Source organism: Eleutherodactylus coqui, chromosome 5 (genome assembly GCF_035609145.1).
Source record: "Eleutherodactylus coqui strain aEleCoq1 chromosome 5, aEleCoq1.hap1, whole genome shotgun sequence".
NCBI lineage: Eukaryota > Metazoa > Chordata > Amphibia > Anura > Eleutherodactylidae > Eleutherodactylus > Eleutherodactylus coqui.
Window position 1 is genome coordinate 69,211,785 of NC_089841.1, and position 20,459 is coordinate 69,232,243.

General features: G+C 43.1%; 1 protein-coding gene across 2 annotated transcripts in view; it reads right to left on the reverse strand.

The window, feature by feature from the left end:
• Positions 1–20,459, reverse strand: part of LOC136627520 (von Willebrand factor A domain-containing protein 5A-like) — a 217,266-nt gene that overhangs the window by 70,653 nt on the left and 126,154 nt on the right. For both annotated transcript variants that reach the window (XM_066602699.1, XM_066602698.1), the window contains exons 5-12: positions 16,693–16,895; positions 11,963–12,185; positions 10,925–11,094; positions 5,669–5,804; positions 2,632–2,801; positions 2,377–2,465; positions 1,976–2,120; positions 605–684 (exon numbers count right to left, since the gene is read on the reverse strand). In XM_066602699.1, the coding sequence (XP_066458796.1) occupies positions 605–684; positions 1,976–2,120; positions 2,377–2,465; positions 2,632–2,801; positions 5,669–5,804; positions 10,925–11,094; positions 11,963–12,185; positions 16,693–16,895 (1,216 nt within the window). The remainder of the gene's footprint in view (positions 1–604; positions 685–1,975; positions 2,121–2,376; positions 2,466–2,631; positions 2,802–5,668; positions 5,805–10,924; positions 11,095–11,962; positions 12,186–16,692; positions 16,896–20,459) is intronic.

Here is a 20,459-nt window from a genome sequence, read left to right on the forward strand (position 1 = left end):
GTTTGTCGGAAGACAGCATCCACATGAGCGGTCATCTTTGTCTTAAGAAATGTAGGATTTCTGCCTATACAAAGATACTTGATGGTGGGTCAGTCAAAGCAAAATATTTGTGAAACTATAATGCTGGTTGTTATTTTACAAGTCTTCTTTGAGGTGGGATTAAGGCTATTGGTCCAATGAGTTGGGAGGAAAAGAAAAAAAAAAAGATTCCAGGGTTAATTAAAGGAGTTGTTTGAGTTTTAACATCTCGGTAAAACCGCTTTCTCACTGAGTAACAGATAGTGATATACTCACCTCTCCTGTATCCCGATTGATTGCTGAGCTGTGTTAATTATTGAAGCCCCTGTGATGTCCCATGAATGGGAGAAGACTGCAGGTGTAAACAGACCAGATGGTGGGATTGTGCACTGGTGCAGGACACAGTGGGAGCGGCGAGAGGTGAGTATATCATTATTAGTTATGTTACTCAGTGGGGAAGGGATTGTACTGAGATGTTATAACTCGGACAATTCCTTTAATGTTTCAAAAAAGGTTGGCAGTCACTGCATTTGGGAGAAAAGGCATGCAGATTGAAACAGTAACATGAGAGGGTCGTTAGTATTACCGGTGGTTATCAGAATTTTTCTGGACTTCATTGACCACTTCTTTTGTGTTTCCAACCTCTCCATCCGTGAAAAGAAAAACCTTAAAACATCATAAATAAAAAAATAGTGAAAAGTTATCATAGAATGGCAAAATTAATCTGTATGTTGTTCAATTCTTTTTTTTTAAATTACCCCAATAAAATTAGAAATTCTTCCCTATTGTATACTGACTTTCCCTTGTAATGCTAAATTAAAAAACGGAGGGAAAAAACAAGTGAGAAATCCCTTTTCCCCATCCAAGTAAGGTTCCATTCATGTAATGTGAACATAGCCTTTGTATTATTTTGATTTGGGTGGAGGATTATTCATACTTTTTTATGTAAAAAAAAAAAAAAAGTAGGGTTTTTTTTTAAATAAACTTTTCATTACATATACAAAAGGAGTTTGAACATGTGATCTCTTGATGGCTTGTACAATACTCAGCAATCCATTTGTATTGTAATATATTGTGTCATCCCATAACACCTTGTCCCCTCCTCTGTATAGCCACTTGCATTCCATGGTCAGCTTTGACCACAGCATCTAAGAGGTTGCAGGGATATCAGGAAGGGTCTAAAGACCCACAATCTAAGAGGTTAGGCACACAGCTGTATTATGGCTTCATTTTGTATGGAGCCAAAATAGGGCTGCTATGAGACCCCTCTAAGCCCTAAATTTCATACAAACAATCTAACAGAGAGAAATAATTACATGCTCCATCAGATGTCATATATACAGAAAGATGGTTTTACTCTATACGTAAAGATTAGAGATGAGCGAACGTGCTCGTTTAGGGCAATTACTCGATCGAGCATCGCTTTTTTCGAGTAACTGCCTACTCGGGCGAAAAGATTCAGGGGGGGGCGCCGGGGGGAGGGTGGGGGTGAGGGTGGGAGGTGGAGCAGGGGTTAGCAATGGGGAACAGGGGGGAGCTCGCTCTCTCTTCCCCCTCCCCCCACTCCCCCGCGCAACCCCACCGCTCACCCCCGGCGCCCCCCGAATCTTTTTGCCCGATTAGGCAGTTACTCGAAAAAAGCGATGCTCGATCAAGTAATTGCCCTAAACGAGTACGTTCGCTCATCTCTAGTAAAGATCTCAATTGTAGATTGAGATCAATGGGAAGGTTTGTAGACCCTAATATTATAATGTAATATAACAGACACTAGGACACACTATTATACATTTTTGAAGATACTGGTGGACTGTCTTGTCTGTTGGGTCCCTGTACAGCTGTACATATTAAATGTAACCTATACAGATACCTGGTTATTGAGTAGACAAAGTGTAATACAGCAGTTCCAGCACTCACATATAAAACCCAAACAGGTTCTCAGATTGTTTGAGTGGCTAACCTGTCTCGGGTAGTCTGGCATCCCAGCAGTTTTATAGATTTTCTTTAAGGGTTGCAAGATTTCCGTTCCTCCCAAGTCTGCTTCCATCTCATTGACCTTTTTAACAGCTTCTTCCATGGATTGTTGTGTATACTCCTTACTCTCCCTGAAGAACAAAAATAAGCGAAGTAATAAACTGATAAATAATGAAATAACAGAGCAAAATTTGAAGCACTAGATTGTCTTATGGCTCAAGAATTTATGGGTGGAGCATCAAAAGGAGAATTTGCATGATGAAAAGCTACCAAGATCAGTGTTACTGTATAAAAGTGATAAAAAGCACAATTTAACATTTCCCCAAAAGTTTACAAAAATGTATACATGCACAAATGTGATACTAAAAGCATTCATATTAAACTTACATGAAGATAGATTCAAAATCTGAACCAAAGCCAAAGATATTAAAGTAACAACCGAGAGGCAAACTCTTCAATAGAAGGACCAGGGTCTCCTGCATAAGAAACAGAGAGAAAACTGAGTGACTTGATAGATTAAAGGAATAGAACACTGTATGTCCCCTCTAGTAAATAAGGTGCGTGGATTATATGATAAACCATTCAAAATGGCTACTAAGTAGATGATCTCTCCCAGTGGTCCCCTGGAATCAGCTCACCGACCTTCGCACTTTGAAAACGTAGTGGCGCATTTGGCTCTGAGTTCATTGGACACTCCATACTCCCAGACCGGTCCACCACAAAGATAAATTCCCCACAGTTTGTCTGTTCCTGTCCAGCTGGGAAACTGGGATAAAAGTTCAACATGGCAACAGACTCGGTGATCAAAGATCCTACAGAATAGGGAAACAAGAAATCAATTAGTTGCGTACAACAGAAGAAGCAAGGCACAGTCTTCATGTATGGACATATTCAAATGCGGAAATATAGGAGGAATGTCATGTGTTTTGGCATGTCCTGTCAATAAAACCATTAAAATTAAAGTAGCCTGCTTTGGGCAATCTTTACAAGTTTGAAGGAACCTATGACAACAAGCTAATCACAAAGTCTCCTGCTCCTGTGACAATTAACAATTAACTGAAATCTAAGTGGAAACCTGGCAGTTGGTGTTCACTTTTGCTACAGCGCCACCTTATGGGAACTAAGCATTATACAGTATATGTTCACATCATTGAGTTGTCCATGTAATACAAGGCAGGACCGGTCCTCCCGAGTGAGAGATCCTCTTTGTAGTCACTCTCCATTAAAGTATATGAAAGTTAGTTTTGAAAAACGACAGTCTCTTTCAGAAACCACATTAATAAGGGAAAACATTTCAAAACAGCTCCTTGAACATCTCATGCCTTCTGTGAACAAAAGTTCAGTCTGTAAAGTTGAGGACATCTGTGACAGGTTGTTGTAGGGATATTTGTTGGCATACTGATTGTTTCCAGGCTTTCTTCATTATAAAAGTTGTAATTGGTATAAAAGCCACCATTTGAATAAAACAACCTCCCAACGGCATGCCCGCTGCCTTGGGGTCACACTGGACTCTGACCTCTCCTTTATCCCCCATATCCAATCTCTGGCCCAAACATGCCACATGCACCTCAGAAATATTGCTAAAATACGGCCGTTCCTCACCACAGACACGCTAAAGACACTCGTGGTCGCCCTCATCCACTCCAGGCTTGACCACTGCAACTCGCTACTCATCGGCCTCCCCCACTCTAGACTTGCTCAACTCCAATCTATACTAAATGCGGCAGTTAGGCTCATTTTTCTATCCAGCCGTTACTCAGACGCCTCTGTACTATGCCAGTCACTGCATTGGCTGCTCATCCACTGCAGAACTAAATTTAAATTCCTCTACCTCACTCACAAAGCTCTACATGGCGCCGCGCCACCATACATCGCCTCCCTCCTGTCAGTACACCACCCACCCCGCTCACTCCGATCAGCTAACACACTCAGACTAAACACCCCTGTAATACGAACTTCACCAGAGCAGCACCCATCCTCTTGAACACTCTACCCCAAGGCATCCGGATAATTTCCGATGAAATTTCAGACGTGCCTTAAAAATGCACCTCTTCAGGGAAGCATACTGAATCCCCTGACCTAGTCCCCCGCCCCTCCCTATGGCTCCCCACACCTTACACCCTGCCTATCGCATACGACCTCTACCCTAGCACCTCCTTACCGCCTCTTCCCCGTTTGCCTTCTAATAACTGATTTCCACATGAAATTCCCTACTGCCTGTGTTCCCCATGCCTCGCTCCTACCCACCCCCCTCACTTCCTTGCACCTCATGTACCACCGCCGACCCATTTGTTTCAAACCAAATGTACCTCACATTGTAATTGTTGTATTGTTTTGCATTTATCCGATGCCTGAAAACGCTGCGGAATAAGTTGGCGCTATACAAATAAAGATTATTATTATTAAACTATCCTGTTTCATGATTGTATATTTGCCAGGATCTGTACTGCTGCAGGACCTCTGGTCGCATGGCAATTCCCTGCAGGTCAAGAGAGTAAGACAATACTGTTCTGTGCTGACATCCTGTGCTTGATTACTGATCATTTGTAATGCCTTTGAGGTTCTCTGGTGCAATGGCTATGCCCAACCAATATGGTGCTGAGGAGGTCCAGCCTCAGATGCCCTTATTGGTGAGGCGTTTCATGTTGATTGCTTCACAACAGCATACGAATACATAGGCATAGGTTTGTAGTGTTACTTAGCTGGACCTGGTGGCAGAGACTATATAAGGCAATGTCCCTTTCCACCAAAAGCTAGTTACGGGTTTGCTAGCACTGAGCTACTGCCACAGCCAAATAGTGAGGATGCAATGGTTGATGTTAAAGGTATGACTTGGATTTGTGGTTCACCAAAGAACATAGCTTTTGTCCATAAAGTAATTCAAGATCAATACAATTCCCTAAGTGATGACTGGGTTTAGCACTAATAACACATCCCAATCTAGCTGTAGAAGATCTGTCTGTACAGTACACCCTTCATCCTGAAAATAGAATTAAAAACTTGTTTCAGCAACTTAGTACTCCTACATAATGCATTGGATGCTCTGAAGGGAGATTTGATTGGCCGAGGTAATCGTTTTAGGAATTTTAGATACGATAAATGACAATCTGCTAGTTTCAGCACTTGGACTGAGGAGCAACAATTGTTTACCTTGCTGGAAAGTTTGCCAAACCAGCTGATGATAGTAACATCATTCCTTTTATTTTGTTATCCAGTAAAAGCTATCATATCTACACGAATATTAACTTGTGTTTCTAATCCTGGGCTCACATCATGTCCAGAGGTTTTGTCTCTGGCTTTCTTCTAAATTCCTGAAAACAGGATTCAGATAGAATCCCTGGAAAGAACCAAAGAATTTCATTTGTCCAACGAAGACAACCAATTAGGTCTCCATTTCACAATGTTTCCATTTGTTTGCATTATATTTGGAGGATTGAATAATGTAATCAGCTATGCTGTTCTATCCTTCAGATACAACATATTTTAATATAATGGGAACTTTATCAAAAGTGGATCTTATTGGTCTTCGTGTGACAAATGCAAGTATATGGTTTTTTCCCAGGGTTCCATCCGAATCTCATTTTCGGGGATCTCGACCGACATCTGGAACAGAATTTCACCCTCGTAGAGAATAGCATTTAGGGCAGAATAGGGTCATGGTACAATGCATATGAGTCACCTGATGATTCTAGCTCCTTGACAGCATCAGAAGATACCTGCCCGGCCTCCACAGTCACACTTGGTTTGTTCATCTCTGAGTAATAAGCAAGGAGCTCAACGTCACGCTGAAACTTGTGTCCCTCAGCCAGTGATACCTGGAAATATTTGAAGACACACCATAAAATAAATCACATGCACTAATAGAGATATGTAGTTCTCTTATAATATTACCTGTTATAGTGTTCCTATGATAAAGCCAACTACAGTAGCTACCGAATGCTGGAAACTAACAGAAACCTGCTAAAACACAGACCAGAACTGTCTTTAGCTATGTAAGCCTGTGGTTCCATCTGAATGCGATTTTAGCATTTCAGACAGAACCCTGGGATGAACGCCATAGACGGGCTGCAAGATGCATTCTAAATGAAGCCTTATAGCTACAGTCCTGAGTATAAATGGTGACGGGCGAGATCTTTGTATTGATCCCAGATACAGTATATGTATACATAGTTATTAGGTCGCCCCTTGGCCGTCTCTTTTCTAATCTATATCACTGTAATTTTGATAACTGCTGTGGATATTGTAGTCCGCTCCACCTTTGAACCCACTCAAGTTTAACTAGGAGCCTGCCATAGTGTCCATATAACTGCAGCCATGGTCCATGCTGGGTCAGTTTATCCCAGAGTAATCACTATCCTGGTTACATAAAGAATGAGTTCAGTACCTGCCTTGACACCCTGCAGCTTAATAGTTAGTACTTGCTTACTTGTAAGACTCCAAAGCACTTTTCTGAGCAGAGAAAAAAATTACAAATGTATATCAGTTTAATAAGTCGGAAGATGTTGAGATTTTAATTTTGGAATCTCATTCATAAAGTGTTTCTATTCTTTTGGCACTAACTAGAGTAAATAGATCTATAATTCTGTTTTCCTTCACAGTCATATCATTACATGACAGAATTCGGTGTTCCTGCCGCCATCAGTAGGATGCTGAGTTGCATGATAAATTTATATCAGCCTTCAGCCACCACTACAGGGAGCTTAGGAGATATCTGAAGACTAAGTTTAATGAGAGCTGTATAAATCCATGTACCCATTGATTTTGCCATTACCACGCCCTCAGGCAGAGAATTCCACAGTCTGACTACTCTTATAGTAAAGAACCCCCTTCTGTTTTGGTGATGGAACCTGCTTTCCTCTAAACATAGAGGATGCCCTCTTGTTACCGTTGCAGTCCTGGGAATAAACAGATCATGGGAGAGATCCTTGTATTGTCCCCTAGTGTATTTATACATGGTTATTTGGTCACCCCTCAACTGTCTTTTTTTTTTTTAGGGTGAATAATCGCAATTGCCTCTCTGGGTATTCCAGTCCCCCCATTCCATTGATTAATTTAGTTGCCCTTCTTTGAACACCCTCAAGCACTGCAATGTCTTTTCTGAGTACTGGTGTCCAGAACTGTACACAGTATTCAATGTGGGGCCTGACAAGTGCCTTATATAGTGGAAGAACAGTATTCTCATCCCTCACCCCTATACCTCTTAATGCACCCCAAAACTTTATTTGCCTTTACAGCAGCTGACTGGCATTGGTTGCTCCAATTAAGTCTACAGTCAACTTGTACCCCCAGGTCTTTTTCCATATCACTTTTCCCTAGCAGCACCCCATTTAGTGTATATTGGTGACATCCCTTTCTCCTGCCCATGTGCATAACCTTACATTTATCGACGTTGAACTTCATTTGCCATTTTTATACCCAAGCCCCCAGAGTATCTAGGTCCATTTGCAGCCGTATATTGTCCTCCGTTGTATTAATTATCTTGTATTATTTTGTATCGTTTGCAAATATTGATATTTTACTGTGCAGTCCCTCTATCAGGTCATTGATAAATATATTGGACAGAATGGGCCTAGTACTGAACACTCTAGCACCCCACTAGCAATGGTGGCCCAATCAAAGTACGAACCATTTATTACCACCCTCTGTTTTCTATATCCAAGCCAGTTGTTTACCCAGCTGCACGTTTCCGCCCAGACCGAGCTGTCTCATTTTACATATTAACCTTTTATGCAGCATGGTGTCAAATACTTTACAAAAATCTAGATGTACCAGATCAATAGACTCTCCAAGGCCCAGCCTAGAACTTACTTCAACAAGTTGGTTTCACATGATCAATCCCTCATGAACCCATGCTGATGAGGAGGTATACCATTATTTTCCTTGAGGTATTCTAGGGTGGCGTCTCTCAGAAATCCCTCAAATATTTTTCCAATTATTGAAGTGAGACTTACTGGCCTGTAGTTACCAGGCTCTCTTCTTGACCCCTTTTTGTATATTGGAACCACATTGGCAATGCGCCAATCCAGTGGTACAACCCTGATCTTAAAGGGGTTGTCTCATGAAATCAAGTGGGGTCATACACTTCTGTATGGCCATATTAATGCACTTTGTAATATACATCGTGCATTAATTATGAGCCATACAGAAGTTATTCACTTACCTGCTCCGTTGCTAGCGTCCCCGTCACCATGGATCCGTCTAATTCTGATGTCTTCTTGCTTTTTTAGACGCGTTTGCGCTGTGCGGTCTTCTCTGTGGTGAATGGGGCCGCTCGTGCCGGAGAGCTGGTCCTCGTAGCCCCGTCACGTGTGCCGATTCCAGCCAATCAGGAGGCTGGAATCGGCAATGGACCGCACAGAGCCCACGGTGCACCATGGGAGAAGACCCGCGGTGCATCGTGGGTGAAGATCCCGGCGGCCATCTTGGTAAGGTAAGTAAGAAGTCGCCGCAGAGCGGGGATTCGGGTAAGTACTAAACGTTTTTTTTTTTTAACCCATCCCTTGTGTTTGTCTCGCGCCGAACGGGGGGGCCTATTGAAAAAAAAAAAAAAACACGTTTCGGCGTGAGACTACCCCTTTAAATATAAGAAATAGCGGTTTGTCTGTCACGTCATTTAACTGTCTTAGAACCCTTGGGTGGATTCTATCTAGGCAAGGCGATTTTTCGATTTTAATCTTTTTTAGCCGGCTGTGTACTTCCTCCTGCATTAAGCAGGTGATATTTAGTGGGGTTCCTTTTTACATTTCTCACATGAATATACTTGAGAATAAACTACTTACAAGATTCACCTTCCCCCCCCATCATCCTCATTGGTTTCTCCTGCATTATTTGTTAAAGGGCCAGTGCTCTCAGTACAAATCCTTTTACCATTTATATAATTGAAAAATTATTTAGGGTTATTTTTGCTCTCTTTGGAAATCAGTCTCACTGCCTCCTCCTTGGCAGCTGTGATCTTTTCCTTACATATGTTGTTTTTTTCCCCATTTGTTTTTAGCGCTTCTCTACTGCCTTCTTGTTTTAGTAATTTAAATGGTTTCCTTTTTCATGCGATTTCATGGTAAATTGCGATTTTGTGCGATCGCAATTTTAACATTAAGAAGTCCCATAGATCCCTGGAAAAAAAAAAAACGCTGCAAATTTCGCAGTGAAAAAGAACTGTAGTGGTTAGTCACGCTTAGGGTGCCTTTCCACTAGCGTTTTTTTAACGCAGCGATATTTTTCACGCGATTGTCAATGGGACTTTCTAAGTTAAAAACGCATTGCACAAAAATCGCAAAGCACCAACTTGCAATTTTTGTGCGATGCGTTTTTAACATTAGAAAGTCCCATTGATAATCGCGTGAAAAAAACGCAACGTTAAAAAAACGCTAGTGGAAAGGCGTTTCTGAGCCACACTGGTTTCCTTTTATTCGTAGTTTTCTTTATTTTTGAAGGGTATAACCTGCTCACTTGAGGTATTTAGGATGTTTTTAACTTCTTCAATTTGTCATGTGTACTGTTATTTTTGAGGACATTGTCCAATTTAATGTTGCCGAGAGTAATTCTAAGCTGATCAAATTTTGCTTTACAATAGTCCAGTTCTTTTGTCGCTCGCTGATAAGGTTTCCTATTGCATGACAACTGGAAGTTAATGATATTGTGGTCACTATTTCCCAAGTGTACCTCAACCTGCACCCCCATGATTCTGTTCGTTCTTTTGGGTAATAAGTCCAGAAGGGCCCTTCCTCTAGCTGGCTCCCATATAAGGGTGCATTCACACGAACGTATATCAGCTTGGTTTTCACGCCGAGCCGATATAAGTCGTCCTCATGTGCACGGGGGGGGGGGGGGGAGGCTGGAAGAGCCAGGAGCAAGAACTGAGCTCCCGCCCCCTCTCTGCCTCCTCTCCACCTCTCTGCACTATTTGCAATGGGGAGAGGCGGGGCAGGGGCGGGGCTAATTCACAGACCTTAGCCCCGCCCCCGTCCCGGCTCCTCTCATTGAAAATAGTGCAGAGGGGCGGAGAGGAGGCAGAGGGGGGGGGGGCGGGAGCCTCAGTTCCTGCTTCTGGCTCTTCCAGGCTCCCCCCCGCTGCAGATGAGGAGGACGTATATCGGCTCGGCGTGAAAACCGAGCCGATATACGTTCGTGTGAATGCACCCTAAGTTGGGCAAGGTAGTTATCTTTAATTATTCTCAAGAACTTATCACCATTGTGAGATCTGCAGGTTTCATTTTTCCAAATTATATCTAGGTAATTAAAGTTCCCCTATAGTAATTACTTCATTTCAGTTTGACACCTCTTCTATTTCTCTTAGTAATAAGTATTCAGCTTCTTCTGTTATTTTATGTGGCCTGTAAAAAACTCCCATAAGGATTTTATAAGTCTTCCCTCCCTGCACTTCTATGCATAAAGATTCCATGTGTTCATCTTCTACACATATCTTCTTGTTGTCTCAGGATTAAATAGTATTTAACATAAAGACATACACCTCCCCTTTTCAGTTTTCCATGGACCCTTCCATGGTCCCCAGAGGTTGCAACCCTGTAAATTCACTGCCCAGTCGCATTCTTCATCAAGCCATGTTTCCGATATGCCTACTATATCGTAGTTTACTTCAGACATTCTCACTTCAAGCTCACCAACTTTACTGATTAGATTTCTTGCATTCATTGCCATACAGTTTATATGGTTGCGGTTTTGTATTCATTATGCTACTTATGATTCTATTAGCTGTTTTGTTAGTTCTATCTGTACTAACACCTCCCTCCACTCGACCCCCATTTTCCTTTCTTGATCCCAGAACTCTATCTCCACTGTCTCCCCCCCTCATCTCTCTTGTTGCCCTTTCCCCATTCCTAGTTTAAGGATATAGTAGCACAAACAATAAAATTGTAAAACAGCATTACTTTTTGCATCATGCCACACATTTGCTAAAGATTTATCCAGTCCACACCTTGGCTGTGGTCTTGTCCTCATTAGTGTACTCCACAGGGCTGATATCACAGTTGGATACTATCTTGGCAATGCCGTAAGCAGACTGGAAATGAGCGCTCAGACTCAGGCTGTATGGGATCTCTTCAATAGGCACCTGTGGACGGGTGGTGGTCACACTCACATCATGTTCTGTATGGGAATGATGAAAAAGGAGAAAACCAGGAAAAGTAAATTGGTCTGATAGACCAGAAGATAATGTGATTATTGCTATGTATCATCATCCACCATCATCACCCATCATTCACTATGACATCTGTATGCAATCAACCATTGTTACCTTCTAGCCTCATTTTCCATGTTCATTATCATTTTTATTACCCCGTTCATCCAGTAGACCACATATCATCCATCATCATCACCTATGCACATCACCTACTCCATCACTATTGTCCACGATTGATTAAATCAATTATCCCCCTCATCTATCATCATCCATCACTATTATCTAGCCTCCCCAGCCTTCACCCTGCTTTTCTATTATACGTTTCACCAAGGACCATCACATATTACCATCCAACTTCACCATCTTTGGACATTCTTAGACCATCATCTACTGTATTATGCCTAATTTATCCACCATTACCATAATTAATTATCCTTCTTATGTATCATCATCTGCTCTCCTAATTGTCATTTTCTATCATCCATCGCCCTTTTTATCCATCAACATAATTTATAATCATCATCTATGATCATACTTACACCATCATTTACTACCATCATCCTACTCATCCATCATTGCTGAAATCAATCATCCTTCCTCTCATCATTGGTTTCTATCATCATCATCATCATCATCCTTGTGATCATTCACCACTGAGTTTTGTCAGCATTGATAATCCTCATTTTTCATCATCCTTGACACATCTTCACTAATCCTTTTAGGACAAAGTCATATGGTTCACAGGATACATTTGAATGGTATTGGCATGTATGTCTAGGATAACAAAAAGCATGAACCTTTTTTCGAACCCTAGTTGATATTTGACAGCATTACCTTTTGGGGTGTACCTAGGGTTCAGTATAGCAGGAAGCACAAAACGAACAGCTCCATCTGCCTCGACTGGAAGCTCCCGCACATATTTTAAGGTCACTGCCGCCTCCTGACCAGGCGGTAGGTTCCCAACGTTGCAGCTGAAAACATCAGCTGAGCTCTCATCTTCTTCCAGCAGAAAAGCCTGCTGGCCTTGTTTGATGGCCTCATCATAGGTCTTGTGTGCCTATAGAAAGAGAAAAGGAGAGTTATGAGATAACACATCAGGATCTGTTATCCAGGATATATTAAATAATGATTGCTGAATTAACAGTGGCAATCCCTGCTGGTTCAGTGTCTGCACAGATATTGTTTGGAGATTTGCACTATGGGAAGTGGTTTCTTTATACCAGTTACGTAATGAAGGAAATGTTCCACATTATGGAAGCTCAGATGAGCCATTTGGGGTGTGTCCTGTTTCCAATAGCAAACAGCAGAATTGTAACTTTGGCTCTAAGTTAAAATACAGAGCTTAACTCCAAATCAGTTCAAGTAACACAATATATTTTCAAAGCGACTCAACTATTTATGTACAGTAGAGTACACATACACTCCTTGTCAAAGAAAATCAAGCACCTAGGAGGAGTTGTCATTTTGCTGCAAAACTAGGCATGCAGTTCCATCTCAGGCAGATATGCAAATGATTAGATATGTGGCGTGATTAGATGAACGGTCTTATCACCTGAGGCCTTAAAATAGTTCCACCTCTGGCCTATAGAAAGGCTCACAGAGGCTACTTGTGTGAAGTGAACCTCTTTTTCTGCTTATGCAGAGCTTGTTAACCTCTAGACACCTCTACGACACAGAGAGGAGTTTGCTCAGTTAACAGAGTCAGAGAGAGGGAGTGCAGTATTGGAATATGAGTAGTTGAATAGATATATCAACAAATTGCTCACAACCCGGGCCGTTCTGTCCAGACTCATAGGAGGTGTTGGGAATAGTGGATGTGCGCAAGCATGCACATAAGGCAAAAGGGCTCAGGATGCCCTCGAAAGACCACCAATGGAAAGGATTGTCCGATCACCTAGCAAGAAACAGCCGCTCCAACTGTTTTGTTGTCCGCCATCCACAGACAAGTGACATCATCGTTATGTGAGAGAAACTATATTATCAGTTGAACACCATCTTGTCTCTTTTGTTTGTATTGCCTTAATCTTCTTACATGAAGCACATATTTTGTTCAGAAGATTACAAGGCCTGAAGAATGAGCAAAAGCTGCAAATGACCTTCACACAGAAGTGAGTAGCCAGACAGCTGACTAAATAAGGACTTTGTCTTAGAACTTTTTATTTGTTTTACTTTATTTAATCTTAAAAACATATATTTATATGTAAATCTGGACTAAGTTTAGGAGTACTTATAGATTACCAAATAATGATTTCAGAACCCTGTCTCTACCCAGACCATTTCCAGCCACTTAGCAGAAGGACATTTGACGTCATCGTGTCCATTACGTGTCCTGCCATCTGCACTCCAACACCATCGCCTTCCTTTGCAGTGGTGTCATGAATGCGTAACTCAGACTACTGTGGACTGCAACCATATCGTCTTTAGTAATGATTCCAGGTTCTTTTGGGTATCCAACGACGGAAATATTCAAATATGGAGACCTCGTGGTAAGAACATCAATCCTGCTTAGCTGTGGCGTGACACACTGCCCTGACTGCTGGTGTGATGATCTGGGGAGCCATTGCAGTCCAGTGACAATAACAGCTCAATGAAATGTGCTGGAAATCCTGCTGCTACATGTGTTGCCTTCACGGTAGGGCTTCCAACGGGCATTTTTCAGCAGGATAATACTCTTACGTAAAGCAAGGGTTCCATAAAAATTCCTCTGCCAGGTTGCTATGCTTTCTTGGCCTGCCTGGTCAGCACATTTAATTGCTCATTGAGTATTAATGGGACTCGCTGGAACACCAGCTTTGGCAGCCTATGACAGTGCAGGAACGAGAGGCTCAGTTGCAATATCTGTGGGCAAATGTGCCACAGGATAAGATATGGAGCCTGTATGTTCATAACTCCTGGCACCATGACGCCCAGGGTGTAAGCGCTGTAGATCAGAAGAACAGGCAGTGATGCTGCGGCCTCTGATCGGCAGATAGGGATCACCCGACTTCCGCTGTTAATAGAGACCAGGAGAATCACAGGGCTACAGTGCTGTTTTGCCAGGGCTGGGGACAGGCAAGTACCATTTATTTTAATGTTTTAATCCATTGGGCCCTAATTTTAAAACATTAATAGTAACCAGACAACCCCTTTATTGGTTATATGGTTGTAATATACAGTGCAGCACCTGTACTGCACCTCACTCTGCTGAACTGTATTTTCAGGCCTCTCACTAGGCCCGAGGGCAGACAATCACTCACTATCTTGCACATTCACAGCGCTTTTTGGAGGAAATTCTTACTACCTACTTGGGCCTATTCCTTACTCCAGCCTGGAGCAGGCTACCGTGGTAACACTCATGGCGTCCACACCAACTGTCATCTGCAGAGCAGCTCCTCACAGCCGCTCCTTCCTGTGAACATCAAGCCCTTCCTTCCGCTGAGTTCTGGATCATTCTTCCATGTTGGGCTGTGTGAGCATGCTCAGTACACACAGTCATATGTATCATGTACTAATATAAGGTAATCAGATGTCCTAATTTAGGTGGGATGGTCCCGCTTTGGGACTCTGTGTCCCTGCCTTCCCCAGGGTCCCAAGCGGAACAGCCATTTTTTCCACTTTCTGGATGCAAAGGTCAACATTAAAGTGATCACCAGCCGGGGTGCCCCAGCTCCACGACTGGTAATCACTCAGTGGCACTGAGGCTGGATGCACACACTGATGGCAGTGTGTGCATATGGGATCTTTCATCCCATATTGCCTGACCTTTCCTCCTTGGTTCTGCAAGTTGATGAGGAGGAGGTAAGTATATTCGCCATAGAGGGCCTACTGTGGGGGTCAATATCCACAGCTTATTTCATACTATGTGGCACTCCCCTTACTTTCTCTGTAGGCTTCCCACTGTCAGCGCTTCTCGATTTCCAGTTCCCAGCGGCCTGGTCAGGTGTGGCGCTGCTAGTCAGGTGAGGCCACTACACGCTGCTGGGAACCGAAAGTCGGGGAGCGCTGACAGCGGGAAGCCTTCAGAGAAGGTGAAGGGGAGCGCTGCATAGTATGAAGTCAGTTGTGGGTACGCGGCTGATTTCCAGTCAAAATCTGCACCAACGGTATGAATTTTGACTGTTTTTTGGATGCAGAAATGCTGCAGAATTTGCTCCGTCTTTTTTGAAGCGGTCCTGTACTTTTTATAACTGCAAATGTAAAATCATATGGAGTGATAAGCCCCGCCCCCTGACCACACCCATCTAGCCTGCTTTGACCCTGGGAAAATTTGGTCACCCTAATACAGTATATTCCTTATATCCAAACAGAGAACTGTAACACTACAATTATACAGAAGTACAGTACAGGTTACACGGCTACTAGAATAGACTGCAAACATACAGGGAAGGCATATTTACACCTGTCACACAATTACAGTACTAACCCCCTGTTGTACCCAACCCTCTGCATGACATATAGCATCTTGTTCACATTTATGGCAGGTCCACAGCGGAGATTCTGCAGCAAATCAGCATCAGGAAGTCTGCCCCAAAACCCAAACCATTTGAGTTGGATTTTGCTGCGGGGTTTATTGAGTATTTATGGAGAATCCGCCCTTCATTGACAAGAAGTGAATTTTGCAGAGTAAATGACGATACAATCGACATGCTGCAGAATTAAATTCCGCATCACATGTCTATTTCCGTGTGGGTTTTGTGCAGAAGTTTTCTGCAACATGTAGACTAGATTTTCAAAATCTCATTCACTTTGCTGCTACTGTAAATGACATGGAAATTCCGCAGCAATTTCACCTTGTGTAGAATCAGACTTAGGTCGAATGTTCACGGGTGGATTTGATTTGCGGAGTGCAAAGATCCGCAATTCAAAGTGCCCATAGGGAAGCATTGAACTTAAGCATGCAGATTTGATTTGCGGACTGTTTGGTGCAGGAAACAAATCGCAGCATGCTCAATTTCAGTGCGGATTCCGTGTTGACAGGCTCAATAAAAGTCAATGGGTGCGGACAATCCGCAGTACATCCACAAATACAATTGCGAATGCACTGCAGATTTGAAGGTTAAAATGAATTAGGGAGGTGGGGAAAAGGTTGGGAGGTGGGGTTGCGGATTTTTTTCCACGCGGATGATCCGCAGTGCTTTCGAGTATCTCCATGTGGAAAAACCATTATATCCGTGATCTCCTGCAAATGGTTTCCAGAGGTCTTCCGCTACAGAAATCTGCATGTGGAAACCGATCCGCCTGTGGACATGAGGCCTTACCTTATGTGGTTCAGCAGAAAGCAGATATTCTCTCTCTACGTGGTATAACAGTGTGAGGATCAATCAGTACATGATTTTCTGCCCAATTGTTCACCTTGTGCATGATACAATTTCCTCAGTAGCAGCAGTCTGAACTTAAATACTGACCAATTTATTTGCAGCCTAGATCCCTGATAACATACGAGTCCTTGACAATTCATTTCATTTGCAAAGCAATTTTCGTGGTTTACTTTAAGCCTACACCATGCTTCTCAGAACCATAGGGCTCTTGTTTAAACATGAGCTTTATTTGTCAAGGTTATAAGTTCAGAAACACCAAGAATTTACCTCTTTCTTCTCCTGGAGATCGGCTACAATGGTCTTTCCCCCCACTGTGGCCTCAAAGGTGTAGACAGCGGAGTCTTCATCCATGGGGAACACAAAGATGGCCTCCAGCGCCTTCTCCTCCTCATTCTTGTACTTGAGCGTCGCAGACACATCAGCCACAAAGCCTTTCACCTGGACGTCAACGGAGATCCCCTTGAGAGGAACTAATTGTTCCAAAGAAAGTGAAGAAATTAGTTGTGCTTCATCTACCTGAACCAACCTTGTATGTTTACATCTGGTCAATGATGTTCTTGATGGGATTGAGTACATGTTACATATACAGAAAGGGCAAGTTCACATGTACGTATATATTGCATTTCCCATAAAATTGTTTGTGTGTGAGAAGTGTCCCGAATTAGTTAAATCATGGGTGGGGCAGACATGGGGCTTACTATGACTCTGTAGTCCAAGAGCCCTGGCTGACCCTGTGAAGACCTCATTTGTATCGCTAATGAAATGTATGGGGTCTTCAGATTAGATTGTTTCATTCTGACCCATCAATGGTTTAGCTTCTTTTTTGTTAGGGCTTAAATACATCGGTGCACGCGCAAATACACTAGAAAGATAGGTCCAAACTGAGTCAAGTTTGTTTATTTTTGTTTTAGCCTTCATGCTGTGTCATTTACTTTTGTCACCCTCATTATACACGTTGTGCATTGTATAAATTACTGCATTGTTGTTGGATTTGTACATTTTTGTACTATTCAAAGCCGAGGTAGGTCTATGCATAGCTACTTGGGACTCTTAGACGTAAACATTTTTTTTTTTTTTTACAGATGTTCACTTTTACTACAATAATAATGTTTAATCTGTGAAAGCGGTGTTTGGTTTTATGTGAATAAAGCTTAATTATTGGAGAATATAAAAGTTCTTCAACTTTCTTATATACTTTCAAAGCGGAGGGTGTTCTAATTTAATTGCTGCTGTTAACATGTTATGTGTTATTTTATGTTTAATCCGTTTTTATAAAAGTTTTGCAAATATTATAAAATAAGCAATAGCAGAACGGTCTTGCAGGACCATATAAATGTGTAAAAACGGTAACCTTAACATTTTCTTATGTAATTTCAAAACATATTTTATACATTTCTTATTAATTTTTACATGATACTGCCAAAGGATGGGAAAAATTTCCTAGAACCTATGAAATCAGCAATTTTAACTTTCACATTGCATGATCTATGGATCGTTTTTTCGGTGGTTATTAAAATTAGAGAGATAACTAAGCATCCCGTTAACATCCTAAAAGGAGTTAGTAACTTACTTCCAGATTTTAAAGTAACCATATTGAACTCTAAGTAGGTTTAGTATTGTTAACTTAGAAGTAAAATTTATCAGAAAGTAGCCAGAGAAAGAAAGAGTGAGGAGAGCGTGGTTGAGGGAGAGGAATAAAATAAATAAATAAATAAAACGTAACAAAAAAATAGCAGACACATATCAGAGGATGGAATTGGGAGGTACCCTAGATAGGAGTCATTATAGACTCCGTAACGTGTTGCGTCTGACCTTTTTATCTCTGTTTCTGTAACTATGTGCTGGTTTTACCAATAAATTTGATTTTATTCATATCCTTTTTTGTCTAGACTCCTCCACTATTTATTTATATCACCATGTCACTTTAGACTTTGTAAGGGGGGTGTCTATGAGTATCCACCCGGACCCCCTCTCTTAAGTAAGTGTCACTTCAACGTCATAATACTGGTCAATTTGAACCCTGAGCACAGGAGAACTTTTCTTAACCCCTTAACAACTGCCCCATCGGGAAACTACGTCCTCAGAAAGTGGGCTTTAATCCTAGAGGACGTAGTTTTATGCGTCCTCTTTGGATTAATGCCCACTTGCCTGAGGACGTGACAGCTCCATGCTGTCGGTGCCCGCAGGTAGCCGACAGCATGGAGCTGTCACCCCAGGATGTGGGCAGTCCCCCTGGCATTGCAATCAGCATTGCGATCGCAAAAAAGTAAATAAAAGTGTGAAAAAAGTAAAGATTCAGCTGCCCTGATGGATCGGATCCATCAGGGCAGCTGAAAATGCTCACCTGCCTTCTCCGCGCTGCCCCCGATGAATCTGGTCCCCCCGGACCCGCCAGCGGTCTTCTGCGCATGCGAGCCAGATGATGACGTCACCCGCATGCGCAGAAGCCCGGGAGCCCCCGGCAAATTTAAAATCTCCTGGCTCCCAGCTCCTGAAGGTAGCCGGGAGCCAGGAGGTGTTACCGGGCCCGCGATTGACGCTATCCATTGGATAGCGGCGATCGCGAAAAAGTTTTAAAAAGTTTTTTAAAAAGTGTCCGTTTCACCTCCCCTCATGGATCGGATCCATGAGGGGAGGTGAAAATACTCACCCCCGGTCCTCAGCGGTGTCCCGATGTTCCGGGACCCGAAGTCCCCCTCTGCGCATGCGCGCCCGATGATTGACATCGGGCGCGTGCACAGAGGGGCTCCAGCACCGGGAAATTTAAAATTCCTCTGCTCCAGGCTGCCATGTGTAGCCCGGAGCAGAGGGATGTCACCAGGGACATGATCACTGTCATCCAATGGATGACAGTGATCATGTAAAGTAAAAAAAGTGTAAAAAGTAAAAAAAAAAGTTTAAAAAAAAAGTTAAAAAATCTTACATCTCATCACCCCCCACGGATCATATCCGTGAGGGAGGATGAAATGACGTACCTAAGGCCCGCGGATTTATATGCGGACCTTACCCCAGCTTCTGCGCACGCGCCCGTCGCCAAAGTGGCGGACGCATGCGCAAAAGCTGTGGATTGCCAGCGTAATTTAAAATCTCCCTGCTCCTGGCTACAAAATTTAGCCGAGAGCCTGGAGATTTCACGGGGGGCCGCGGTGAGCGGTTCCTGGTCACTTGTTCAATGGATAATGGCGATCACGTAAAAGTTAAAAAAAGGTGAAGCTTCATCTCCCCTCACCGATGCGATCTTTTTAACGGAGGCCTCCGTATTTGCACCCCGACGCGATCCTCATCCGTGAACTTTCCCGGATTCTGCCCATGCGACCGCCGGCAAAATACCAGACACATGCGCAGGAGTCGGGGAGCACAGGAAATTTAAAATCTCCTTGCTCCCAGCGACCAACGGTCGGCGAGAGCCTGGAGCAGTGACGGGTGGCCTCGTTGAGCGGTCCCCGGTCACGTGAAAAAAAGGTAGCGATCTACCTTTGGCCGGTCTCACATGACCGGATAGGAATTACGGATTCTGCATGCGTCTGATCCGCGGTAATACGCAGATCAATCGCATTGGATTACACAATTCTGCTCACATTAGTGGGTCGGAATTGTGTAATCCACTCGCAGAAAAGAGAACGCATCATGTTCTATTTTACCGCGGATATCCGCAGCATAGAGCCCATTGTGCTCCGTGGTCATGGATATACCCGCTGCCCATACGCAACTACGTTGTATACGGGCTGCGGGTACCCGCGTCATCGCTAAGTGACGGTGCGGGAAATACAAACAACAAAAAAAAAATGTACTGCGCATGACCGCCTGTGTGAGTAGGCAGTTATGCGCAGTACATTACATGGCCGTACGCAGGGTCACGGTTGGCTCACAGCTGAAATCCGCTGCGGGCCTCCGCAAGCGGATTCCACCTACGGCCGTGTGAGCCCGGCATTATTCAGACTGCTACCTGTAATATGTAATTTACAAGAAGCCCTTGGAATGCTCGCCTTCCTGCAGTTCCAGGAGCAGCTTGTTGAGAGTCTTCTGTGCGAGAC